The 24,838-nt window shown below is 39.5% G+C and overlaps 2 protein-coding genes across 3 annotated transcripts; one reads left to right on the plus strand and one right to left on the minus strand.

Moving 5' to 3' along the window:
- Window positions 1–474: 474 nt before the first annotated feature.
- On the plus strand, window positions 475–16,620 carry LOC134226954 (sarcolemmal membrane-associated protein-like). Of its 2 annotated transcripts, none has more exons than XM_062708093.1 (10): window positions 475–504; window positions 2,645–2,968; window positions 7,125–7,280; window positions 7,346–7,695; window positions 7,754–8,066; window positions 8,127–8,273; window positions 8,341–8,490; window positions 8,553–8,682; window positions 14,358–14,815; window positions 14,875–16,620. In XM_062708093.1, the coding sequence occupies exons 1-10, from the start codon at window positions 490–492 to the stop codon at window positions 15,823–15,825; spliced, it is 2,994 nt and encodes a 997-aa protein (XP_062564077.1). In that variant the 5' UTR covers window positions 475–489; the 3' UTR covers window positions 15,826–16,620. The 2 variants fall into 2 exon arrangements, with proteins under 2 accessions (XP_062564077.1, XP_062564076.1); XM_062708092.1 differs by lacking the exon at window positions 475–504 and adding an exon at window positions 2,533–2,574.
- A 4,959-nt stretch (window positions 16,621–21,579) lies between these two features.
- Window positions 21,580–23,694, minus strand: LOC134224051 (uncharacterized protein F21D5.5-like). The gene is given in 5 exon segments (XM_062703290.1): window positions 21,580–21,763; window positions 21,826–22,457; window positions 22,573–23,085; window positions 23,088–23,383; window positions 23,448–23,694. Coding segments are annotated over 5 exon segments (1,779 nt in total). The 5' UTR covers window positions 23,662–23,694; the 3' UTR covers window positions 21,580–21,639.
- Window positions 23,695–24,838: the final 1,144 nt, after the last annotated feature.

Below are 24,838 nucleotides of genomic sequence, written 5' to 3' on the forward strand. Positions count from 1 at the left end.
AACCTCATGGGTAAGTGCGTGAACGCGTTTTTAATATTTACGTAACCTTATGCGTAAAGGCGTGAACTTTGAATGTTGATATACATTTATCTATCATTCTGAAAATTCAATATCTATAGGCAATTTTAGTAGGAAAGATATATTTGAATTAAAAAGTGTTCCACACAGCACATTAAATATGGCTCGCGTAAGGTGAAGTAATCATAAAACGATATATTGCCTTCCACGATTTGAATTTCAGTATTTAAGCTAAACTAAATATATTTCCTGTGCACCACACTCTGACCACTTCGTGCAACAACTGAACAGCTGTTTTCATAATAAAAGCATTCCATTCATAACGCTTTCATCATTAGCGGTCGGTCGCGCTCTGTGTCAATATCTCGCATCGTTCATATATTTACCGTCATCATGACTTCATTAGTGATTGGCGAATGCGACTAAGTTTAGCGTTTATAGCTAGTATATCCACAGCTGCCTATTTTTAAAATGTTTGGTATTCAAGTTAAGTATACTTATTTGGACCACTGAAATAATACTACCGTGCACGCACCATACTTTGCGCAGTTAAGAAAATTCAAATTTTAATCAACTCGCACAACTTACAAAAAGTAGCTATCCGCCTGAAATAGTTTCCATGCTGTTGTATTATTATCATATTAATGTTCGAGAACTAAATTTGGTACAAAAATTTGTAATAAATAGTAAATTGAACTTCAAAGCAGACCCCTTATTATATGCCTAACTTTGCGCACATAGCTTGGAAAATTTCTAACACGAAGCAAGCGTCTATCATAGAATTTTTCAACCAAATTTTATTTTTTCAACTAATACTACTATTACAAATCATGTTCATTCCATTTGTAGGCATATATGAGCATATTTAAGAAAATGAGGATGCCCGGCATCATTTTCTTATGATTCGACATACTTAGTATGTTTTCACGTCTGTTGGTGTATGTACAGCCTTATTTATGTACATTGACCACAGCTAACAAAAGCACTTTTCTGTTCAAACCCTTTAACGACGAGGTATAGCATAAATGTTGAAAATATCGAAGAAATACGAGTTGTGCGCAAAATTAGGTACACTGTATTAAAAAACGGTTCCTAACATTGCGCATAATATATTTTAACGAAAAATATAAATAACAAACCAAATTCTCATTAGATGGCTTCAACAATATTATAATTATTCGATCCATGTGTAATAAGATGTAACAGAATGTAAAAATTTACAAAAAATTCAAGTTTTCGGGTAGACCGTCACTTGTCCAATTGTTTTAAGAACACGCCATTTTGATCATTTTCAATGTTTTCAGTACAAATTTCAACTAATAAAATAAAAAATCTGTTTTTTGACAGCGGCAAAATGCATGCGCTGTTATAATAACATGTATATTGTGCTGACTAGTTGTAATTATATTTCGAAATTCATTTGAAACGCATTCTATAGCAAAATAACCACAAAATGCGCAAAGTTAGGAGCTGCGCAAAGTTAGGTGCGTGCACGGTAGTAATTTATCGCTATTTCTATGTTTTCTATAATAATGCGCATGTAGAAAAAATATTCAAAATTTTGCTTGTAGTTGATCACCCATAAAGAATGCATGGGCGTATTAGAAAAATAATTTGGTACACCATACACTTGCTCAGACTACACCCCCTGTAATCCAAGTTTATTGTTCATTATACAGCAGGGATTTTATAACGTTATAATCATTGCATCTATACCATCATTGGCCATTTCAGCACCTCCATATCTGTTACATGGAGCCACCAGAGACGCCATACTGTCTCTTCATGATGAGACTGTCAGCTACAATTAGATGACGACGAAGACGAAAACAACAGTGTGCTTCATCAGCTGATGGGAGAGCTGATCGGATCCATTATCACTGCTCTCTGTCTTGGAATAAGTGAATCGTTCAGCAGTGCCGTTCCGCCACCCGCCCTACTATGCGGAATGTGATGGAATGTTTATGTTTTGCTTTTCGGTTTCTTTTCCTCGACTCGAGCGTTGCATGCATAAATCTACCGCAAGAGTGTGGCGAGGTCGTCACCGGATTCAGTGGAATTTACTTATCTTATGTACACAGTTGATCTTACTTATCGATGTTCGAATCCAATCGAAAATGATCAGTTCTGTTTGGATACTTAATAGTGTGATATTCCCGGCCTGGTAATAACGGAAATAGATAGCACACAGTTTTGGAATAAATCTGGTTGTTCTGTTAGGGTCAATCGTTGAAGTTGATAAATATGACTCTCAACCAGTAATTCTAAGGTGTCAGGTGACCTATGTTGATGGAACGAATGGCTTGGTATTAGAATCAATACTATAATGGCAGTTTTCTATGATAACTTTGCATTTGAATTTTCAGGCTGTACATTTTATTTTCCTCCACCAATTACAGGGAGCTTTCAACTTGACGCGCAAATTTAGAATACTACCGTTGAACGGTGCTCTGGAGTAAGAACTTTACATCAATATTATTACAACATTCTTGACATCGAATAATTTTCTATTGACCCAAAAGTATCTTGATGGGAGGTCCTGGTAGCCGGTCCAGTGTAATATTTAAATTGATAGTTAAATAACAATACTTATAATTTCTTCTTCTATTCTCTTTTTTTCATGCAGGTCATGGTTATTATAAACAATAGATATGAGTATTTATCCATCCTGAAAGCGCCAGGAGTAAGAATGCAAACTCCTGTAGTGAGCAACAATAATTCTTCGACGACCACATTGACCCGTGACTCACTGGTACAGTCACAGCAGCAGCAGAATCAACAAATAAATAACAATAACAACTCACTGTTAAATAACAACAACATCAATCTCAACAACAACAACGGCAACGGTGTTAGCATAAATAATAATAATAACAACAACAACAGCAACGGCTTACCGGGACTGGCAAAAGCGGTGCTCATCTGCAGGCAGAATTCACACCCTTTCAATGTGAGTATAATATGCAGTTCTTGATATGCTTTTAGTCAAAACTGGTTAAAACACTTAAAACGTATTCACTATAGAGTGATTGAAATTTTGTCTTTTTCGCTCCCATATGCTCAAACGATTTTATTTGTCATTCTAATAGCCCGAGCAAAGTCTGAAAACATAATGAGAGCATATAGAAAACATATTTTGATTTTGACATCAAATTGAAATCATAATATGAAGCAGCATGATTGATTTCATATATTGCTGTAGATTTCTAAATCGTATGATCTGACATCAAATCGAAATCTTATTTTGGTATCGGAACCAATATCAAAATAAGTTTTCAATCTGATGTCACAGTAAGAATTTTGTGATTTACGTTATTTTAACCGTTAAAACGACCAAAGATATCAAATTAAGTAATCATAATTGGCGATTTCGCAACATCAAAACATGTTATCGATTTGCTCTCAAGCTTTGCTTGGCAGTCCACCCAAATTTTCAGCTAATTTAGATGTAATTTGATCGTGCACACGCCGCACAATGAAAAAAAAAAGTCCATGTATAGGCGGATTGCGCTGAAATTTTGACACAAATCGTAGAACTTTCTGGTGCAAAGGTGCAACACATTTGACCTCAAATATTGCCAAAAATCGTGTTATGTGAGCTCTGTCTATTGTACGATGTTGGGAATTGAGATCATGCTGAGTTTACCCCACGTACTCATATTCCTCAATATGCTTACTTATAACCTCACATTACTAGTCTGATCTAGAATTTTCCAGGAAATCGAGTGGAGTTATTTTTGTCAAATAATTACAAACCGCTATTATTAGTGCTTACATGAAAACAACAGGTTTTTTCTTAGCAAGTTTTCGAATCGAGGGAATCGGATTTGAAATGCGACTGCACACAATTTCTTTTCAGACCTGCTATTCCGTCAACGCCATTATTAATTAAGTACTTGTAATGTCAATAATAACAATATTTTCAGAAAGTACATACATACTTTCATCTTACTTACTTATTTACTTACTTACGGGTCTTGTACACCTCCGATGATGCAAAGGGTCGACTTGAAAAATCTCCATCCTGTGAGATGTTCAGCTTCAGCAGCTATCGCTTTAACCTGTTGCCAAGATATTGGAAGCTTTCAATAAACTGGAAGGGGTCGCCGTGTTTACATCCAACTTTTTGGTTTTGTTGCGCTAGGCGAGGTCGTTGAGCGTACTCTGCATAAATATCAGAGCGCCGTTGAGCGAGGAGTGCAACGTCATCAGCCAATTCAAAGTAGTTTAGATGCGCCACCCTTTTTGGGCACCTTCACTAAGATACCTTGCATCCAGTCGACCAGAAAAGTTGCGGTGTCCCAGATATTACGAAATAAACGATAACAGTAGTTGAGCGGATCATGGGGTCAGCTTTGAGCATCTCGGTTGATAACGATCGACCCCTGGGCTTTGTTAGATTTCATGCTTTGGACGGATGTTTGAATCTCTAGCAGTGATGGATCTTTGGTATTGACGCGTTTTATACGTCGGATCCTAGCCAGATCATGCCGAGGTGTTGGTGGCCTGGCTGGCACTTGAAAAAGTTGTTCGAAGTGCTCGAACCAGCGTTGCAGCTGGTCAGTTGGTTCGGTCAATAGCAAACCATTTGCGTCTTTCAAAGGCAGCGTTGTATTCATCTTCGCCCCGCTTAAGCGTCGTCAGATATCGTAGAGGAGGCGAATGTCCGCGGTTGCTGCGGCTCTATCTCCTTTGTCGGCCAGAGTCCGCTCACGCTCGCTTGTCCTGTCGACATGAGCGTTTCACTTCCTTCTCCATGGCCGAGTATCGTTGACGGGCTAAGACTATGGCTCCTCCGGTTTTGGTTCGCTCTATCGCGGTTTTGGTTTCTCTTCGCCTCTCTATCTTCCTCTAGGTCTCATCGGTGATCAATTGTTTTCTCTGGGTGCGTAGTTCGCCCAGACTATTCTCGCGACGATGAAGGCAGTCTAGATGGCGGTCTTTTGTTCTTCCACGAAGGACCGTTTCACCGTGGCATCTGCCAGTCGGCGTGTGTTGAATCGTTGTCCAACTCTTTCCTCCTGCCAACGAATCCGCGCAGTGCGCAGACATATTTTCCCGATGAGGAGGCGATGATCAAACGCGATATCGGCACTACGTTTATTCCGGACATCAAGAAGGCTCCGTTTCTATTTTCGTCTGACGCTGATGTGGTCGATTTGATTTTCTGTAAAGCCATCACGGGAGACCTACGTGACCTTGTGAACCGGTCGATGAGGGAAGAGTGAACCCCTGATCACCATGTTATCAACTACCACAGAACTCTGCGAACCTTCGGAATTTTGTCTACGACGGCATTGAGTTGGCTGTAGAAGTTTTCTTTGTCTAGCAGATCGGCAGCATCGATTGGCGCATAACATTGGATAACATTACAATGTCTGAAACTTGATTATGCGTTTGCACAACATGTGATAGATTTAGTTCGGAAAAGGTATTGGAGGGTAACCGCTCCCTTAGGTGGGGTTTGATCCTACGAAACCAGTACCCTACTAAGCTAAGAAGGACCTTCGTCGTCCTCCGCAGCTTAGCGGGTACTGATGAAACCAAATTCCCAGCACCGGGCACGTAGCCGAACTCTCGCAATACATTTTCAGAACTAACTCTCTCATATGTATTTTTGTACAAACGCCAACCAAGTAGGATGAGTATTTAGTATTGTCTAGCTCCTACGCACTTGACTCATCAGCAACGGCGCTCGATGAAGTAGGGTTGTGTGAAGTTGTGCCAGTTGGCTGTCAGATCCCAACCCGACAACATAGGCGAAGAGAGATCGCCACTCGAGTTCAGCACATTCCAAGTTAATTGCCTATGCTCCGGGTATTAAACCACCCGGATTGGAAATTAATTACTATGTCTCGATTATGCGTTTGCACAACATGTGATAGATTTAGTTCGGAAAGTTTAGGGAAAGTTAGTTTGAAATGTAGGGAAAGCACCTGTCTAGCGAACTGGTTTCGTGGGATCAAACCCCACCGAATGGAGCGGTTACCCTCCAATACCTTTTTCGAACTAAATCTATCACATGTTGTGCAAACGCATAATCGAGTTTCAGACATTAATTTCCACTCCGGGTCGTTTAATACCCAGAACATAGGCAATCAACTTTGAATGTGCTGATTGGATAACAGTAAGGTTTTGGACCCGTGTTCTTAATCTAGGAACGATTATCCTTTCACTTATAAGTTTCCACTTCATAGGTGAAGATTGTGTCTGGGCGCGTGTTCACCTCGAAAAACAGAGTACAGCCAAATTTGTCCCGCTGGCATGCTGTGTTCTCCAAAGTTTGGCCACTGTTGGAGCCGCACCTCCTTGGTGGACAGACGCTCGATCAGTCCGGTAAAATTTGTTTAAAGTCCCACCCAACACCAGGACTGGGCTAGTGCGCTTTGAGCGGCACACGCTCGCTTTGGTAGGGCCTGCTTGCGGATACATGCAACCTTTTATAGAAGTTCAACAGAGCCCACTGTCGTAACACACCACAACCTAGACAGACCCCACAGGACAAACCCTCTCGCTCTAGGTGATGTCAGATGGTGCCCAGGCTACATTACCAGCTAAGTACGCAACCCTTAGGTGGCGGTCAATTGTCTTCGGAAGACCCGTGGAAGCGTGAGTATTGAAACTTGCGAGGACCAGAGCTATGTTAGGCGCTCCTAACTCCTCCTCGAAGTATTTCACTTGTTGATGAGATATTTCAAAAGTTATACGTGTTTAAAGTTGACCAGATTTTATTGCGTACAAGCCTTATTAGAATTGGCTAAAGCAATCAGTTTAAAAATCCCGATTTTTACAACACTCGTAATATTTATCCTATATGAAAATTTTACGTAGATACAACTCGTGCTGAAAAAATCATCGTTTTGCAACTAAGTATTTGCACAAACTACCAATTGTAGATCTTAATATATAACTAAGTGCCGATGTCTATCTGGAATAAAGCGGAATACCACGAACATGGATTGAAGAGCAGGTGTCTCACTAAAGCACCAGCTTTTGTGTTTTTAGATCGCGTAATGGCTTCAATGTTAATAATTGAATGTCGGTATTGTACTGTGTTAAGAAATGCCTGTGATAAACTAATATAACAAAATTTTAATTCTTTTCAGAACCGCACACTTTTTCTTGAACCGCATCAAGAAGTAAAAGTTGGGCGATCCGTAGCAAGGAACCGCGTCTCCGAAAACAATGCAATCTTTGACTGCAAGGTCCTGTCTCGGAATCATGCCGTGCTATGGTACAGCGACGGAAAGTTCTACATTAAGGTTAATTTAAATTCTACACCCGTTCCTATAACAGATTTAATCACTTCCATACAATTTTATCACAGGACACAGGCAGTAGTAATGGCACCTTCATCAACAATGTGCGCCTCAGTCAGACAAGCACAGAGTCGGAACCGTATGAAGTCAGCTCGGGCGACATCGTGCAATTCGGCGTGGACGTTATGGAGAACACGCGCCGTGAAACGCATGGTTGTATAGTGGCCACACTGAAGCTGTTTTTGCCCGATGGCCGAGAAACGAAAGCCAGTCAGTCGATCGGAGTCGGTGGACCCAGCACTAAAATACCACCAGTGGATCTATACCGACTCAGTCAGTACATACAGGAGGCAAATCACAGGGAACAAATTCTGGAAGCGAAACTGACGAGTCTGCAGAAGGTGGTCGAAACGACCAAGTAATTCGGTAACGATATCATAATCCTGAACTATTGTAACCATGGTACGTATTTTCAGACACAACTCAGCGATGGGATGGCAAGCGATGATCGACGAAGACCGGTTGCTTAGTCGAATCGATATGTTGGAGAAGAAGCTACAGTATTTTCAGAAGGGTATGACCGATGATAAATTACGGGAAGAGGTCCTAAAACTGCAGGATGAGAAGTACCAATATCAAAATTCTGCCAAGGATGCCTTGCGAAAAGTGCACCAGGAAAGGTTGGATGCAACCCACAAGGTAGCCACGATAGAGAAAGCTCTATGCAGCAGCGAGGATGAGTATTCGCTGTTGAGAGAACAGTTGAACAAAACGCAGCTGCAATTGCAGGTGAGCCTATTGTTACTAAATAAATTAAATTTAAACAATAAATGATTTTTTGCTTTGCAGGAAGTGACGGGCAGACTAGACGCACTACAAAATCAGTACGATGAGCGTGTGTTGTCTAGCGAAGAACAGCTTAAGGTGAAAGAATCTGAAATAACAAACCTAGGTCATGAGATTAACATGCTGCAGGAAAAGCTGAGTTTTTATGCGGTAAATATACTGTGAATGCGGTTCATTCAAAAGTAGGGTCATATGAACATAATTTGCACAATTTCAGTTCTATGCATCCGATGAGGACGAAAACCAACAGCAGCAGCAGCCCCAGCAGGAATACACCAATTCCGCTATCTCTGATTGGTTGCTGAAATCTGATATTAAGAAACTGGAAGGATCTGAAGATATTATTAAGGCCATTTGTAATGATGCAGTAAGCTTTCTTATCAGTTTGATGGCTTTCGAACTACGCAAGTAAAATGGTTGATCTTTTAGGACACCGATGCCAATGCTGACGAAAAGGAAGTGAACCTAGAAGATAATGTGGTGCAGTTACAAAAAAGAATTCTCACTCTTGAGCGAAATATCTCTCTCATGGTAGATGGCGACAGCAGACCTGAAAACGGTGAGTTAGTTCAGGTAGCCGCGTGGCGTGGTACTGGACTCTTAAGAATCAAACATAATCAAATCAAAACTACTATGGGGGGAATTCCGATTTTCGCGTTGTGAACGATTTTCTGGTTCTCCCAACAGCTGCTGAAACTCGTGGTTCATTCGTCTTCTTCATATACCGTATGCCATCTGCACCCCACCGTAGATAGAAACGCGGCACTTTCCTTTCGAAAACTTCAAGCTGGTCCTCCACGAGCATCGTCCAAGTCTCGTTTCCGAAGATAACTACCGGTCTAATGAGCGTTTTGTAGATAGTCAGTTTGGTACGGCGGCGAACTCTATTCGATCGGAGCGTTTTGCTTAGCTTAGATTGATTATTATACGTGTCAATGCTTGCTACTCCGTAATTGATCAGAACTGATGTTATTCCTTCTTTAAAACCACTCCCACTCCGTGTATTTCTCCTTTCTATCTTTTGAGATCGCATCCCACAACTGAAACGTTAGCCGGCTATCGTTGCATAGTATTAATAAAGCACTAAGTTACTAAGGGGTCGTACACTACGTAAGCAATTTTTCTGGGTTTTTCGATTCCCCTCCCCCCATATGGCCATGTAAGATTTCTTTTAAACATTTTTTTTTTAAATTTATCTGGTGCGAAAGAAAACGACAGACCCCTCCTCTACCCCATGAGTGCTTACGTAAAGAAAGTCGTGAAAATTGTCCACCCAAAAACTAGCGAACCTGGCGGTGGAAGTCAAGCTTTACTGAACAACGCGGGAGTGTCGTTCGTTGTTTGTTGATACACAAAGAACCTACTTTGAAAATTGCAGCCTATCTGTTTTGTACTTTGTACCTTATCGTTCAGATACGGAAGGTCTCATGACAACCAGAAGGCAAGAGGGTATCGTTTGTTGAAGAAACGCAAAATCATAAAAACGGAATTGCATTAATGCCTGCAACCGCATACAGGTAACCGGCCGGCCGTTTGTTCTGCTGGTTCAAAATTGTTTGCCCTAATGCAATTCCGCCATTCTTGATTCTGCCTTCTGTGATTCCGCATTTCGTGTTGTATTATACCTAGATAGTAGAATCTATAGATGAGCGAAAGCATGGCTGAGTCGATTTTTTTGCCCGTGCACAGGCGCATATGACGTCACAGCCCTTAACGTTTTCATTGAAATCGTGACGTCATGCTCGTTTGGAGACACGTTTGACAGTTCGTTTGGAGACAGAGGATTTATCTTCGCTCATCTATATATTCCACTATCTATAGTGTTGTATGTATTCGTATTCCGTCTTCTGCTTATTGTAGGACATCCGCAATACTACGATCATCTATACTCGAAGTACACGTTTCAGTAGCTCACAAATGTAGATCAATAACGGCGCCGGCCAATATCGATCGGGGCAATTTGCGGAGTCCAAAGTACGTAGGATTTCCTGCCACGATGCGTCTCCGAATTTCTCTGCTGGTAACGTACATAATCGGAGGTCATCAGTAAGCCCAAATACAAGAATGCTCCCACAACCTCGATTTCGTCAACACCGATACAAACTTGTGGTGGTTGGCTAACGTTGTCCTTTTTTGACCCTTTTCCTATCATGTATTTCGTCATCGACGAGTTGATGACCACTCCGATCCGCTTTGCTTCTCTATTTAGTCTGATGCATGCTTCCTCCATCTTCTCAAACTTGCGTGCCATAATTTCAATTCGTATTACTCTCTACAACGCGCACGGAAGACCATCTTTTTACAATAACCCTCTGCGCGTTTGTGGTCCGTGGTAGAGAATTCGTCCATGAATCTCGCCTGGTACTGCACCTTGCAATTGGTGCTGATCGAGGGAATAAAATATGGGAGAGTACTTTAGAGGTGGTGTTCAGCAATGTGATTGCGAAGTAGTTGCTACAATCCAGGATATCGCCCTTTTTGTACATGGGACATGTACAAAACACAACGTCATCCTCCCAAATCATGGTAATTACCCAATGCAACGCTCTAGCCAGTCAGTACCTCACCACCGTGTTTAAATAGCTCTTCTAGTAGATGGTCAATCCCAGAGGCTTTGTTGTTTTCAGTTAGTCAATCTATTCCTGGATTTCCTGGATATATGGAGCTATAAAACGTTCCGTTACGGAATGTCCCGTTACGTTGGGATATGGATACTCTGAAGTAGTGCGTAACGGTGTAAATCCGGTCATATCGCCAGGCTCGGTACAACACTGGAGCTGACAATATGACGTCCCTAACCCCGAATCCCAAGGTGTCAGGCGACTCGTGCTGAGGGGATGAATGGCCTGGGGGGGGTGAAACAATTAGCCAGACAGTTAACGGAGCCTGTAATGCTGGGTAGACACTTTTAGTGGTGCGTTACGGAGTAAGATCTACCACACTGTGCTCTAGTTCTTACTATTCTTGTTAATACTTATGAGTGATGGACGGAAGAGTATGGAACGACTATAATTTGCTTTTAGATGACCCTTTTTTTGCGCCGTTTTGGAGTCAATGGAGTCAATGGAGTAAATTATAAAAACGTAACTTAATCTTAGGCTGGTTTCGAAGCTGACGCTGAATAATTAGGAATGAAGCGGATACGAATTTGGTGGATCTGCTAAACCCTCTGACTGATTAGAGGTCTGTGTAAAGGTGAGATTCAGAAATGCCAAACGCAATGAAATCAGATCTCTATACAAAAACGAATTCGGAACTCATAAGAAGAAGCAAAAATATGTTTGAACTTCAGTACCGATGCATGGTCAAAATCAGTATTATCCCACTTATTGTTGAGCCGAAAATTATTGAGGGGCGTATAAGCCATTTTTCGAAGGGTATACCACCTCTGGATCACCTCACGCTCGTTTATAAAAAGGTAGGGGAACCCGGGGCAAGAAGGTCCCCTTAAGCATTTTGAACTATTTTCTGGTAGAAACACCACTAAATCAAACGTTTTTCGTACGCAAACCGTAATGTAGATTGCGCTCTACAAATCTAAATCGATGTTGATATGAATCATGTGATAAAAGTGGATAAAATATGAACATTTATTTTGGTTGTTTTTTTCATTGAAAAAACAGGCCCGGGGTAAGAGGGCCACCCTACCGGGGCAAAAAGGACACATATCAAAATGGAGGTGTAATAAAATAATTAATCTACCTGAGTCAGTCCAAAGAGTCGTTGTTACATGTTGAGTATGTGCCGAACGAGACCACCCTCATGTTGTGGATTGAACACTGGTTCGATGGGACCCAAGCCACAAGCGTTAATCTATCGATCCGGATGCTTCAAATATTTGATCAGCGTTTGACGAGCAACACCGTACTAGGAGAACTTTATTTATGTGCTTTTGTACTGGGTGGCTGCTCGCTTCACCAGCATGCCGAACTCGGCCATCACCTTTATTGCCGCGGTCATGTTGGGGTATGGCCATTTTATCCGCGTTGAAATCCGCTTGTACTTGTACGATTCTCGACCGTTCACTACGAAATCACAACACAACAGTTTGACAGTTGTGTTCAAGGTTATGTTCAATACAAACTGCGATTCAAAGAGTGATCTTTTTGCCCCTGGTAGAGGTGTCCTTTTTGCCCCGGATCGTCAATAATGCATTAAAACGCATATTTTCGCAAAAAAGGTCGCCACAGCCAGTAGTGTTGTGTTAGAAATATTTGTAATTACTGTAAATTTGGTTTCAACTTTGAATAACCCTAAAAAATATAAAATGCCCTTCAAAAATCCTTATTTTGTGTGATGTCATTATTATAATTTTTTACCAGATCCAACAAGCAAATTTTTTTTCGGCATTTTTTTAGCTTTAATCATCAATTTCAATACAAAATATGATGAATATTACATTATAAGACTGTGAAGAAGGTTCAGAAGTCATCGATGATCTTATACTATTATATTTTACAGAGAAATCAAAAGGTGTCCTTCTTGCCCCGGTGTCCTTTTTGCCCCGGGTTCCCCTAACCATTTATGTCCGTTCACATGTGTGATTGTGACACGTAACCCTTAAGTAATTACTTGAATGGTTCAACTTCTTATAGCACTTTCGTGCATTATTAATGCGGTACATTTGCTCCATCTCTTAATAAACCCAATCTTCCTGCTAGCTGAAAATCGAGTTTTGCCCTTCCCGCACCCGTATCGTGCCTTGTTAGTCCTCGTGTGATATTGCAGCAATCTCGCCCATGTTGTATCTTCTCCTCCACTAACTGCTCGCATTCGCCTTCACACCAGTCGTTTCTCTTATCCGGGCATACCGTGTCTAAGTTCAGGATTCACTCTCTTCATGTCGATATGTTCAAATTTTTAGGCTACTAGACCATCTTTGGACAATTAAAAAACACATCAACAACAGGAAACGACATTTGTTTTGTTGTCGTTTTTCATAGCAACGAGCTTTTTTGGATCTAGTACCCATTTCAGTTTTCCTTCCATTCCTCGATCTTTCCCTATCCCGATGGTCCCTTCAATATCAAGATGTGGAAAGGCGACTGTACCACCAAATAGTTACCCGTTTCTATATTCGAACTGCAGTCAGTGCTGACTGCTGAGTTTCGTGATTTTTTTAATCGTGTCTTGTTGCGGTCATTTCCATGTGGCTTTTTGAATTTTTATGTCTCGAAGTAAGCTCCCATCGTATATTTCCTCCAGCTGTAGAACGAGAACTTTTCCTTCTCGTCTACTGTTCTGCCTTTTTGTGCAGTGCTGTTCGTTGATGATTATGTACCTGAAGAATCCTTCTTTGTTCCTCAGCTTACTAGACATAATTCCTGTTGTCCATATTATGCTACTATCGTTTACCGTCATTGGAGTCATTAAAGTAATGATGCCAATATCCTTCCTACGACGTTATCTACTGATGACATGATAATTGCGGTGCCAATGTTTATATAGTTTACATTCTTGGCAATGCCAACCGAGTAGGATGAGTATTTAGTTATGTCTAGCATTCACACACAGCTTCATCAGCAATTACGCTCAATAAAGTAGGATTGTGTGAGATCGTACCAGTTTGGTCGTCAGATCCCATCCCGACCACATAAGCGAGGAAAAAGATCGTCACTCGAGTTCAGTACAATCAAAGTTAATGATCGCATATTTGTCCCATATGATCAGTACGCTATGCAGGTGCTTGTTGGCATTTTTAAAATGGATAATAAAAGGAAGACATTGGTGACGGGCTGCGACAGAGAAACGGATGAGCGGACTATAATTAGAGTCAAACATCATTTAGATTAGAATCTGATGGACAAGAAACATTTGTTTGTCTTTGTTAAAGAGACTTTCAGCCCGTGGCTGGGACAAGGGACATGTATTTGAGCTCAAGACCCGCCAACACTTCCCTATTAGGCTTTAATTGGTTACACGACATGGTCAATACTCTTACAATCTGCGCTTCAAACACAGTTACTGCCTTCCAAGAGTCCCACTCTGAAAAGATAAGCATGTTTGGATATTAAACAACACATGGTTTTGAATGAAGTTCCTAATAATTAGTATTAATAATTTCTAATAAAAAACAAATCTTGAAATTATTATTCTCTCATACAGACGGCAGTTCTTAGCAAACTCGTAGATACTCATTCATAGTATATGCGTAATATAGCTCACGCTAGCATAATCAAATAAGGAATCTGTTGTCTGTACCGTTACTTTCTAACTCCTATGTTTAAATTCCAGAAAATAACGAGCCAAACGACAATGCCAGTGTAACGTCTTCTTCAAGGATAAGCACAGCAACCGCTAACGACAATAGTGCAGTCAGCGACGTAGCGTCCTCTGATGGTGGAACCAGTAACGGTGAAGAATGTGATGGAAACCAGAATGTGAGCAGCATAGGCGCCACTATGGGCGAAGGGTTACCAACAATACCGTCCGAAAGTGAAACGACGACAACGAACACATCCAACTTGAACCAGGCCGACCAGCAGCAACAGCAAACTCGACCTGGCGAGGAGTCCAAATCACCCTCGCGAATGAACTGCGAACTGACCAAGAAAGTCCTGCGGAAAAATCTCAAACATGTAAAAAGCGAGTGCGCCCTGCTGTTGCGGCAAATTAGTAGAGCAAAAGAAGATAATCGGAAGTCAGAAGAAAGCACGGTGGCTAAAGCCAAATACGACGAATTGGAGGGAGAGGTAGGATATTCAGCGTATCTTGTCGTTTGTATATAATGTTGTTTTTATATTATTTTTAGTTGAGCAAGCTCAAACAGGAACTGGATACTCGGCCCAAATTGGAAGAATTTGATAAAAAGCAACAGCTATGCGAGAGCCTAACCGAAAGTTTGGCGTCATTGAGAATTGAAACAGAAGAATTGCGGTCGTTAAACGAACGCTGTCAGGACGAAATGGATCGTATGGAAAAAGAGTTACTGATGCGGAAAAACAGCGAAAATGACAAACTCAGTGCAATGGCATCTGTACCCAGTACAGGTGAATCGTTGATTCCACCTAACATAACCAACAGGAATGAAATTAGCAAGACGAAAGGTAATCAACCAGAAGTTGAACGAGAAATCGGTATGGATGCCGAAACCCAGACGGATGTTGAGATGAAGGTTGTGGTGATGGACGAAATGAACGATAATGACATTTCTATCTGCTCGAATCTGGACGAATTAGACGATGACGAAGAAGATGATGATGAAAAGACGGAAACGATAGAGACGACAGAAATATTCGTTGGTCCAAACGTGTCACTAAACGAAAGTGAGATCGTTAGAGAAAGTAGTGTTCTTGAGGTCACTGCTTCGGTAACTAGTAATAGCCATAGCAGTAATCCTAGCAGTAATAATTTGAGGTGGACCGATAGTGAGCTGGAATCTTCAAAATCCCTGGAAACCATTGACGAGCCAAATGGATCTGTTATGGAAAGCGTGGATGGCAAATCTCTTATGAACAATAGTGGCATCGAGCAGGAACTAGAGCTCATAAATCATCCGGATGTACAGCGGGAGGAGGAACTGATTGCATTTAAGGAGAAGTATACTCATCTTACTCAGGAGAATATCCGGCTCAACCAGCAGCTGCAAAAGCTGAGCGACGATTTCAGCCATTTCAAGAGCAAATCGTTCATCAATCTTCTAATGTATATAGCGCCCGTCGTTGTTATCGTTGGTTATATAATGTTTAATCGCGTATCGTAAATCGGTCTCCCACCTAGAGTTTTCAGTTTAAATCAGTTAGCAGAGATTAGAAAATTTTAACTATATTTATTTTGAACCCGGCTAAAAGCAAATTGAGTATATAAATAAACAATATTGGTCTTCTGAATCGTACTTTTAATCCTTTTAGGAAAAGTCAATGTTTTCGAACAACGATCATCTACGTTTTTGGCAGATAGCTTTAATTTATATTTTGTTTGTTCGTTTTGTGATTCTGTCTGTAGTTATAATGCATATATTTATTGTCGAAAGGAAGAAAACATTGTATTTGTAATTGTACAGGAAAAACATATGTAGGAAAGTTATACAGGAAAGAATGAGGAATGATTTCTTTTCTTTTCTGTGTGCATAAAGTAATGTATTAATCAAACAATATCAACAAACTACTTGAAGTAATATTTTAAATAAGTAAACCACACTCAAAACATTCTCCTCACACATACACACCCCTTCTTAACCCCATTGTTAGTAACCTCTGGTGAGATAATTATTCTCCATAAAAATCAGGATAGCTTTTTATACAGAAAAAAAAAAAACAGATAGAAAATACTGATAGACGGTCTCTCCCTATGTAACTCTCAGGTATAGTGGAGAGCAGTGTTAACCTATGGCAGTGCTTCTATTGTGCAAACGGCTGAAACTAAATATCAAGTCTTCGACAGAGCGAAAATTGTAAAATAATCTCCCTCTCGAACTAGTGTGGCAAAATTGAGCAAATTGTTTCCAAATTAATAAACAAATGCTAATAACCTTGCTTACAGCGATAGACAGACGAAACGAATCTTATTTTTTATCCTTATTATCTTTCTGATAGCTTTTTAAGGCTTCTAAGGCACTCAGACGAAATCAACTCGACTCGAATATTGAACAGAAGCTACACCAGACATGCTTCTAGCGATGCCACATAAACCGCGAAATAACAAGAGAGTACAAATACTATTTGAGGGCAGATATTGAAAGCTGCTGAAAAATCGGCGATCGTACCGATGAAAACATGACAGATGAAGGACAAATAAAACATGAAAACGGTGTACGACCAGAAAGATTTCTACGTGTTTCGATTGTTGATTAATAGGAAACACTGTTTATCACTCAAAATATGCCAATGAAGAAAATTATGTTCGAGAAGAGCAAGGTTGCCGAATAAGTACGGAACGAATCAACCAATACAAAACGAGACATGAGCTACTACTGCTTAGTGTCCTGAAAGATGAGTATTAGGAGGTATATCAAACGGTTCCGAGTAAAGCAAAGGAATATTGCGATTGTTTTCATGAGCTGAAGCGCGCTTTGGGTTAATGAATGCAAAACTGTGTACATTTATAATATTGTAAGTAAACACACGATAAAGAACAGTAATGCGCTCTTTATAGAACGTCATATCTGAATGCAAATAAACAGAAAATATTGAAATCGATGAATAGATTTACTTTTTTCCGAAAACTTTCCTTTTTCATAGACTTTGACTTCTATAAAAAGCAAGCAAGTCGTACCAAAACGACTGCCGAGTGCCGTTCAAAGCGTTTCCCAGGCCAATGCTTTATGCCATATTCCGTATTCAATACATTATGAGAAACCTGCACCAATCGATTAACTTCATGAATTCATTTGGTTTGATTTTAAGTCAAACAGAATCACATACTTGGGAATAGGGTCAGTTTTTTCTCACTGTCCGGATATAGTAAGGGGCTGTCCATAAACCACGTAGACTCTTGAGGGGGAGGGAGGGGTTTCGAAAAAGTATACGTTAGTCTACGAAGGGGGACGGGGGGTGGGGGTAAACCAGAAGTCTACGTATACTTTTTTGTTAAATTTTTTTTTGAAAGACAATTTATACAGCAGAAATAATCTGAAATAATCTCTTCAATGTCAATGTCCATGTGTTCCACCAGAAATTTTTTCTGTGTTGAGCAGGAAAATTGTCCAAAGTATTCTATAAAATCTTTCTCCAAAATTTCCACTTGGATTTTATTGCAGATTCTACTGGAATATCTCATGATTTTTGGCAGGAACTTTTTTGGAAACTACAAGTGATTCTTTAGAATATTCACGGAAAATGATGATGTACTTCAACGGAAAATTCTTTGGAATTAACAAAGAAAGCATTTTGAAATATCCAAGAAAAGGTCTTTGGGATCCCCAAAAGACATTCTTTGGACCATGTAAGGGGAATTCTCCGAAATTTTCGCGACAAAACCCTTCAGAATTTCCACTGGAGTTTTCTTGGGAAGTCTCCAAGAATTTTTTTCTCAGTTTCGGAATTTCTTCGAATTTTCTCGACGAACTCTTTGGACATATAAGCGAAATTCTTCAAATTGTCCATGGGAAATTCTTCGTAAATTTCACGGCAATTTATTCGGGAGTTCTAATTCAAATTCCTTTGAATTATTGATAGAAAATCTACGGAATTTCTACGAGATTTTCTTTTTTTTTTGTGTTTTCAATGGCAACTGTCCCTTGCTATTAATCTACACTGTACCCCGCCCATATTGGCGTATATGAGCCTCCCGTTTTTCATCATCACACAAACGTTCCTAAGCGATGTTGCTCATGTAGTCACTGTTGTGGGCCGTGTTGATGAAAACAAGGATTTGTTTAACAGCTCACCCCCGCATCATTATAAGCACTTAGTATTGTCAAACTACTATCACTAACATCAACATCACTCTTTTCTTCTCTTTTACCTTTAAAAAATATATAAATTTTTCTGACACTACTCATCACCTCAATCACTTCACTCAGTATAAGCAATGAAATCATTCATCCTATTCACCTACTATCATTACGTAAATCTTGGCACAATCATCGTGATCACCAACAATACTGCGGTCACTATCACTGTATCGTTCTTTCTTCACTTTCACAAATTCTCCACTATCATAACTCATTCCCATCATGGGAAACCATCCCCAGAAACGAGACATTGAAAAATCACCAAACGGTCAAAACCATATTACTAAATCTTCGGAACCATCCTTGTTCAAAATCCCGTGCAACATTTTCAAATTCACGTCACTCCTTAATAAGTGGGCTACCCCTGTTTGGCATAAAGTAATTTGGCATAAAGCCGTTAGGCATAAAGTCGTTTGGCATAAGGGTCATTTGGCATAATGGTCATTTGGCATAATAGTCGTTTGGCATCATGGTCGTTTGGCATAACGTAATGAAAATGATCTTATTTTCAATAATCATATTCTTTACGGAACTTAAGGCTGGACTTCAACATAGACTTCTTGATATTGACAATAAAAAAGGCGCATGCTTTCAAAGAAGGCATCATCAACTCTTTTGCATTATTCCGAGCAATCGCGTAATATAAAAGAATGAATGATCTCCCTTTTTGCATTGCACCGAGCAAATGGTCCCTTCAAAGGAAGGCATCATCAACTTTTTTGGATTATCCTGAGTAATCGCGTATATTAAAAGAAGGAAGGTATATTAAAAGAACTCATTTCCTAAAGCTAATTTTATGCTATTGTTCTTGAAGCAGATCCAAATATTTGAAAACACAATTAATTAATGATAACTAGCTTGATGATGCAGTGATGTCTGGTATTACAAGTTTTAATAGTCAAACAGTAAGTTTACTTCTAATTTTGTCAAGTATTTCATAAGATGTCATTTGATTTATCTTGTTTAATTCACCTATCACATTGTCTTTCGTAGTTTTTTTTTGTTTTCTACGTAATTCAGTTTAAGTCGATACTCATTGTAGATTATGTTGCGTCGTTCCTTCATTTTATTTGTCTAATACTAATCTCCCAGGGTCGTTTCTGCATAGATGGAAAACCTAGTTTTAAAGTTTGAAAGAGCTTCGCTTTAAAGTTGAGCGAAGATAATGAAATTTGCCCTACCGTATCTAATCGTCTTAAATCCTTACAAGTAAAATAACTATCATTATCTAAGTCGTGGTCAGCTATAGGATTCACTTTTCGGTGGCAAAATAAAGCTTCATCACGCCTATTCCCTATCTGGTCATAAAATTTATCGAGAATGAAGCCATTTTTAGATTGTTTGTATACCATAGTTGTCATGTGTGGTATTTTATATTATGGCATAACAAAAAAAAAGAGGCGCCACGCTCCTAGTTTTGAAAAAACTTCTACTCAGTGAATCCTATTAATGTCGATAAAGTTGATTATCTACATTTTCTCTATATATATATATATACCTATCTAGCCAGATTTAAGCGTAGCTACGATTCATCATCATCAGGGAACACATCAGAAAAGTATTGCAAAAAAGGAGGAGATCTCACTTCATTATTACTGAGGAAAGAAGCCCACCTTACTGCATCACTATTCCAGGCTCCAAGACACGATGATGTCCGTTGGATCACATGCACATCCGTAAAATCAGTGCGTCAATGCCAAATTGTGACGCGGCATTGAACAAAAATAGTCCACATGTGATACCACCACGACAGGATATGTCTTTGGTTGCCATATCAGTGCTAATGGCGTAAGCCCACCCATCGCGGCAAGATCACATATCCGAGGGGAGGGATATTGTTGAAAATTTCTAAGAGGAATTATTTGATTTTCTCACTCTTTGAGTTTCCCCAACATTTTTTTTGCAATTTTTGTAAGAAAGCCTTTGAAATTTTTCATGAAAATATATTCGATTTTTTTACGAGGAATTCACCACAATTTCAACTGAAAATTCTCCAAAATTTCCACCGAAAATTATTCGGAACATTCTTTGGAATGTCCATAGGAATTATTTTAAATTTCCTCAGGAAATTGCTCCAAATTTGCAAGAACGTATCTAAAATTCCACGGGAAATATTTCGGAATGTCCGTTTAAACTTAAAATTACCTCAGGGAATAATTCAAAATTTTGACGAAAAATTATTCGGAATATTAACGGGAATACTTTTGGAAGTTAGGTGGAAATTCTTGGGATTTCAACGGATGATTATTCAAAGGGATATTGCAATTCAGTCAATTCCCCGTATCCATCGAATCTGCTTTGGCAACATTTCACACCTTTTCTCTCTATCCAACTACGTGTATCAGAATTGAACAACAGTCGGTTGCGTTTGAATCACAAACATGTGCTTCTGTTTGTCATATTGAGGCGAGTTTGCTTCTGCAACGACAATAGAGGCTCGCTTGCCACCGTGCGTCCGACCGCAATAACCTTAAAATGGCAAACCTAACTATCCCTCACTAGTCATCAATCAAGAAAAAAATGTAAAGGTTATCAATCGAGAAATTCTACGAAATTTCCTTGAAAAACTTGACATTCTCGAATTTTTAGTCCAGAATTTTTCGAAATTCTGAAAATTCTTCGGTTTTCTGCAAAATTGAACTAGCACACGTCTAGTAGGAATCGAGTTCAACAGAAACTAAATTAAATTGGCTTTGTGATTTGGTTTCAGGAGCTATGAACAGAGGATTACATTTGATTTCATATTAAATTGATTTTTGTTTGGTTGGATTTTGTTCAGTTTGATTTTGTTATGTTCGAAATTCGAATTTTATTATAATTTTTGCATACTGAAATAGATTTCAATAGCTGAATTGCTTAAAACTTGGTTAATTTCAATATTTTTCCAATCACCTATGATATTTTGTAAAATCTGGAAAAGTCTACGTAGACTTCAAGGGGGTGGGGGAGGGGTTTCAGAAAAGTCTACGAAAGTCTACCAGGGTGGAGAGGGGATTTGAAAATGTGAAATTTCGGTCTACGTGGTTTGTGGACAGCCCATAATGAACTAATGAGTGATCAAGGAATATCAGAAAGTATCACGCCTTTCATCGAAAGCATGATTATTTTTTTATTTTTAATAACTTAATTCTCTAACAAATACATTTTGTACAATTTCTCATCCGCAGATGATTCGAATTTCGGTCGAAAATTAACCAGAACGATTTCATCGTAACCTTCCTCCAAAGATGGCTCTTGATATTTTGACCTGAAAAAAATTTATTTCAATGAATAGGTAGGTTCTTAAAAAACATCAGTTTTAGCACTCACTTGTACATATTGAAAACCATCTCATTGATCGTAGCATGATTCCGGTTAGTAAGCTCCCGAAATGTGTTGTTATGCTTGGCTTGTTTATAGCTGGCGCTCATTTTGAAACACCTGCAGGGCACCTTCTTCTTCTTCGCAATATCGACGAAACGTTTCCTGCTATCAATATCTGCATTGGTATTGTCCACAACAGCGCGTTTTCCACTGTGCAAAGTCGTCTCAAGCAGCGAGGCACATTTTTGCCACGACCCCAAAGTATCGCGATTGATTGAAACGTAACCTTTTGACTCCAGATGGGTTTTTACAAAATGACTCTTCCCGGAGCCGGGAAAGCCAACCATGATTATCACTTCCGGTTGGGACGAAATTAATTTACTCCCAGCAGGTGACAGCAGTTCACTACATTGCAGGGCCTCTTTTGGATTGAATTCAGGTTTCGTCCATTCATGATCTTTGGCATTCTGGAAATGGACTTCTGGAATAAAAAATGGTATCCCTATGTTTATAGCCATCAAGCGATCTCCGCATGAGAAGTCTTTCTTCCGTTTGATGGGTTTCTTCTGCTCGGGACGACCGGCGGCATCTCCAACGTAAAAACTTCGTGCCTTATCCGGCTTAATACCATCGTTTTTCTGTTTAAAAAAATGATGAATCAGACAATATATTATGCACAAAAAAATGTTGTTATCAGTAGATTGAAAATAAGATTTAAAAAAATAGATCATAGGACGGCAGAACCAAACTTACCAACTGACAAAGTGTGTCCCACATACCGGGTAATGGTTTGCGATATTTACCCTTACCCGTAGATACGAACGCTTGGAATGGTACGTTCAGCTTCACTTGAATCGATTCCATCTTTTGCTTAAAATCTTCAATCTTCAGTTTCCCTTTGGAAATACCAGCTTGATTCGTGAAGAGTACAATTTTGAACCCATTTTTGTGGAGTGATTTCAACTTTCCGGGTACCTCCGGAAATGCAATCTGCCAATCATCAATTGTCTTGGGAAACACATTTCCGGACTTGGTCTTGATTAGGGTTCCGTCCAGGTCATAAGCTGCGATTTTGTCGGAAGCAACGACATCCTTGCTGGTGAAAATGTATAAAAGTTTAGAGTCAATGTCTTCCCATTTGTTGTTCACAGCCGGAACTGGAGTTTTCATCCTTTCATCTTTATCGGTGCTAGTCGTACGACTTAAGCTCTTGTCCTTTTGAGGCTGTTCGTCTTTCTTTTTCTTTGATTGAGATTCGGTTTCTTCCTGACATCAGATTTTGACAAACTTCGTTTGTGAGATTCTCGTTTATCCTTTTCTTTGCCATTGTGCTGCTTCTTATCAACTGGCTTATCTTTACTTTTAGTATGCTTATCTTCGGGGTTCTCCTCAAATTTGAAGACAAAAGTGTATTGATGCTGTCCAGGAAGTAGTTCTAAAATGTCCCCGTCGTATGCTTCGTAACACATATTTTTCTCCAGCTGCTTGCCGTTCAATACTGAGGGATTTGATCCCAGACTTTTCACTAGCACAAATCCTCCCTTAAAATTGGCTTTCAAGCATACTGAAATTTGCAAAACAAGAAAATTCATACCTGCATCCGGGCGTATGAAAAGATCAAAACATACCTTGTTGGCGCGAACAGCAAGGATCTTGAATAAGTGTTTCCGGGCTACGTCCGATAATTTTACGTTCAGTATCGATTTGAATCGCCGGGTGCCGTTCAAGTAATGGCTTAATGAAACACTGCTTAAGTGATTTATTCATTTTACGCGCGATAATATAACGAAAAACAGGAGAAAATAACTGAAAACGATGTAAATCGCTTGCAAATATGAACATTGATATTTAACACAACAGCTGAGAGATGATGGATTGACGCCACTCATGAGTGCACTGACAAATCGGTGAGTGTCAAAAAAAAGGAAAACATATGCACACGCTGTTCAGGAATCACCAAAAATGGGTTAAAACTACCCCGTGGCATGGGAATGTTTCCACGGTGCTCACCTGACCCGGTGTTAAGGCTGCCTTACACCTCGGAAAATTTTCCGCCGGATTTTTACCCCGTGCATTTTAAATGGGGCCGGGATTTTGATTTTCCGTGCCCAAATCCTGAAAACATCGCATATGTAAAAATACATGGGTAAAAATTCCGCGGACCAAATTCCTGAGGTGTGAGGCTACCTTTAACAAAATAAAATCTTCATCAAAACTCTCAAAACTAAAAGCCTTCAGTGTCTTAAAAAGTATAGAGGTTACGGAATTTTGTTGAATATTACTAAGCGAAATTTCGACAACTGATCTACTTACGGAATAATCAAGCAGAATATTTTTCCGGAAGTAAAGTGACAGCTCTCATTGGTTCGCGTGAAAACCTTACAAATACCTATTTTATTTTTTGCTCTGTTAACACCTAAAGGCCAGTATCGACTTAAAAAGTAAAGAGGTTACGGAATTTTGTTCAATATTACACTGCCAAAAATATCTATATAAGATATATGTGTCGCCGTTATAGATTTTTGCAATAGCTCCATCCTAATATAATCGATATAGAACCACACATAAATTAAATAATTGCTAATTCGAGACCACACATAAAGTTTATTTGGATATATATTTTATAAGTAGTTCGCGTGGAGAATGGTTATGTGTGCGCTGATATACATAATAAGTTAAATCTATGGATTTTTGCCAATAAATATGTGTGGATTTTTAGTAGTGTACCAAGAGGAATTTTGACAACTGATCTGCATGGAGCAAATTGTCACTTTTACTTACGGAATAATCGAGCAGAATATTTTTCCGAAAGTAAAGTGACAGCTCCCATTACTTTGCGTGGGAACCTTACAAATGCCAATTTTGTTTTTTGTTCTTTTCATGTGGATAAGGCCAGTATCGACTTAAAAAGTAGAGAGGTTACGGAATTTTGTTCAATATTACCAAGAGGAATTTTGACAACTGATCTGCATGGAGCAAATTGTCACTTTTACTTACGGAATAATTGAGCAGAATATTT

The sequence above is a fragment of the Armigeres subalbatus genome, chromosome 3, assembly GCF_024139115.2.
Source record: "Armigeres subalbatus isolate Guangzhou_Male chromosome 3, GZ_Asu_2, whole genome shotgun sequence".
Lineage (NCBI taxonomy): Eukaryota > Metazoa > Arthropoda > Insecta > Diptera > Culicidae > Armigeres > Armigeres subalbatus.

Coding starts and splice junctions, on each gene's coding strand:
- LOC134226954 (XM_062708092.1), top strand. CDS start 2,548: ATGGGAGGTCCTGGTAGCCGGTCCAGT. Junction 2,575..2,644: donor GTCCTGGTAGCCGGTCCAGT/GTAATATTTAAA, acceptor TTTTTCATGCAG/GTCATGGTTATTATAAACAA. Junction 8,491..8,552: donor AGGCCATTTGTAATGATGCA/GTAAGCTTTCTT, acceptor TTGATCTTTTAG/GACACCGATGCCAATGCTGA.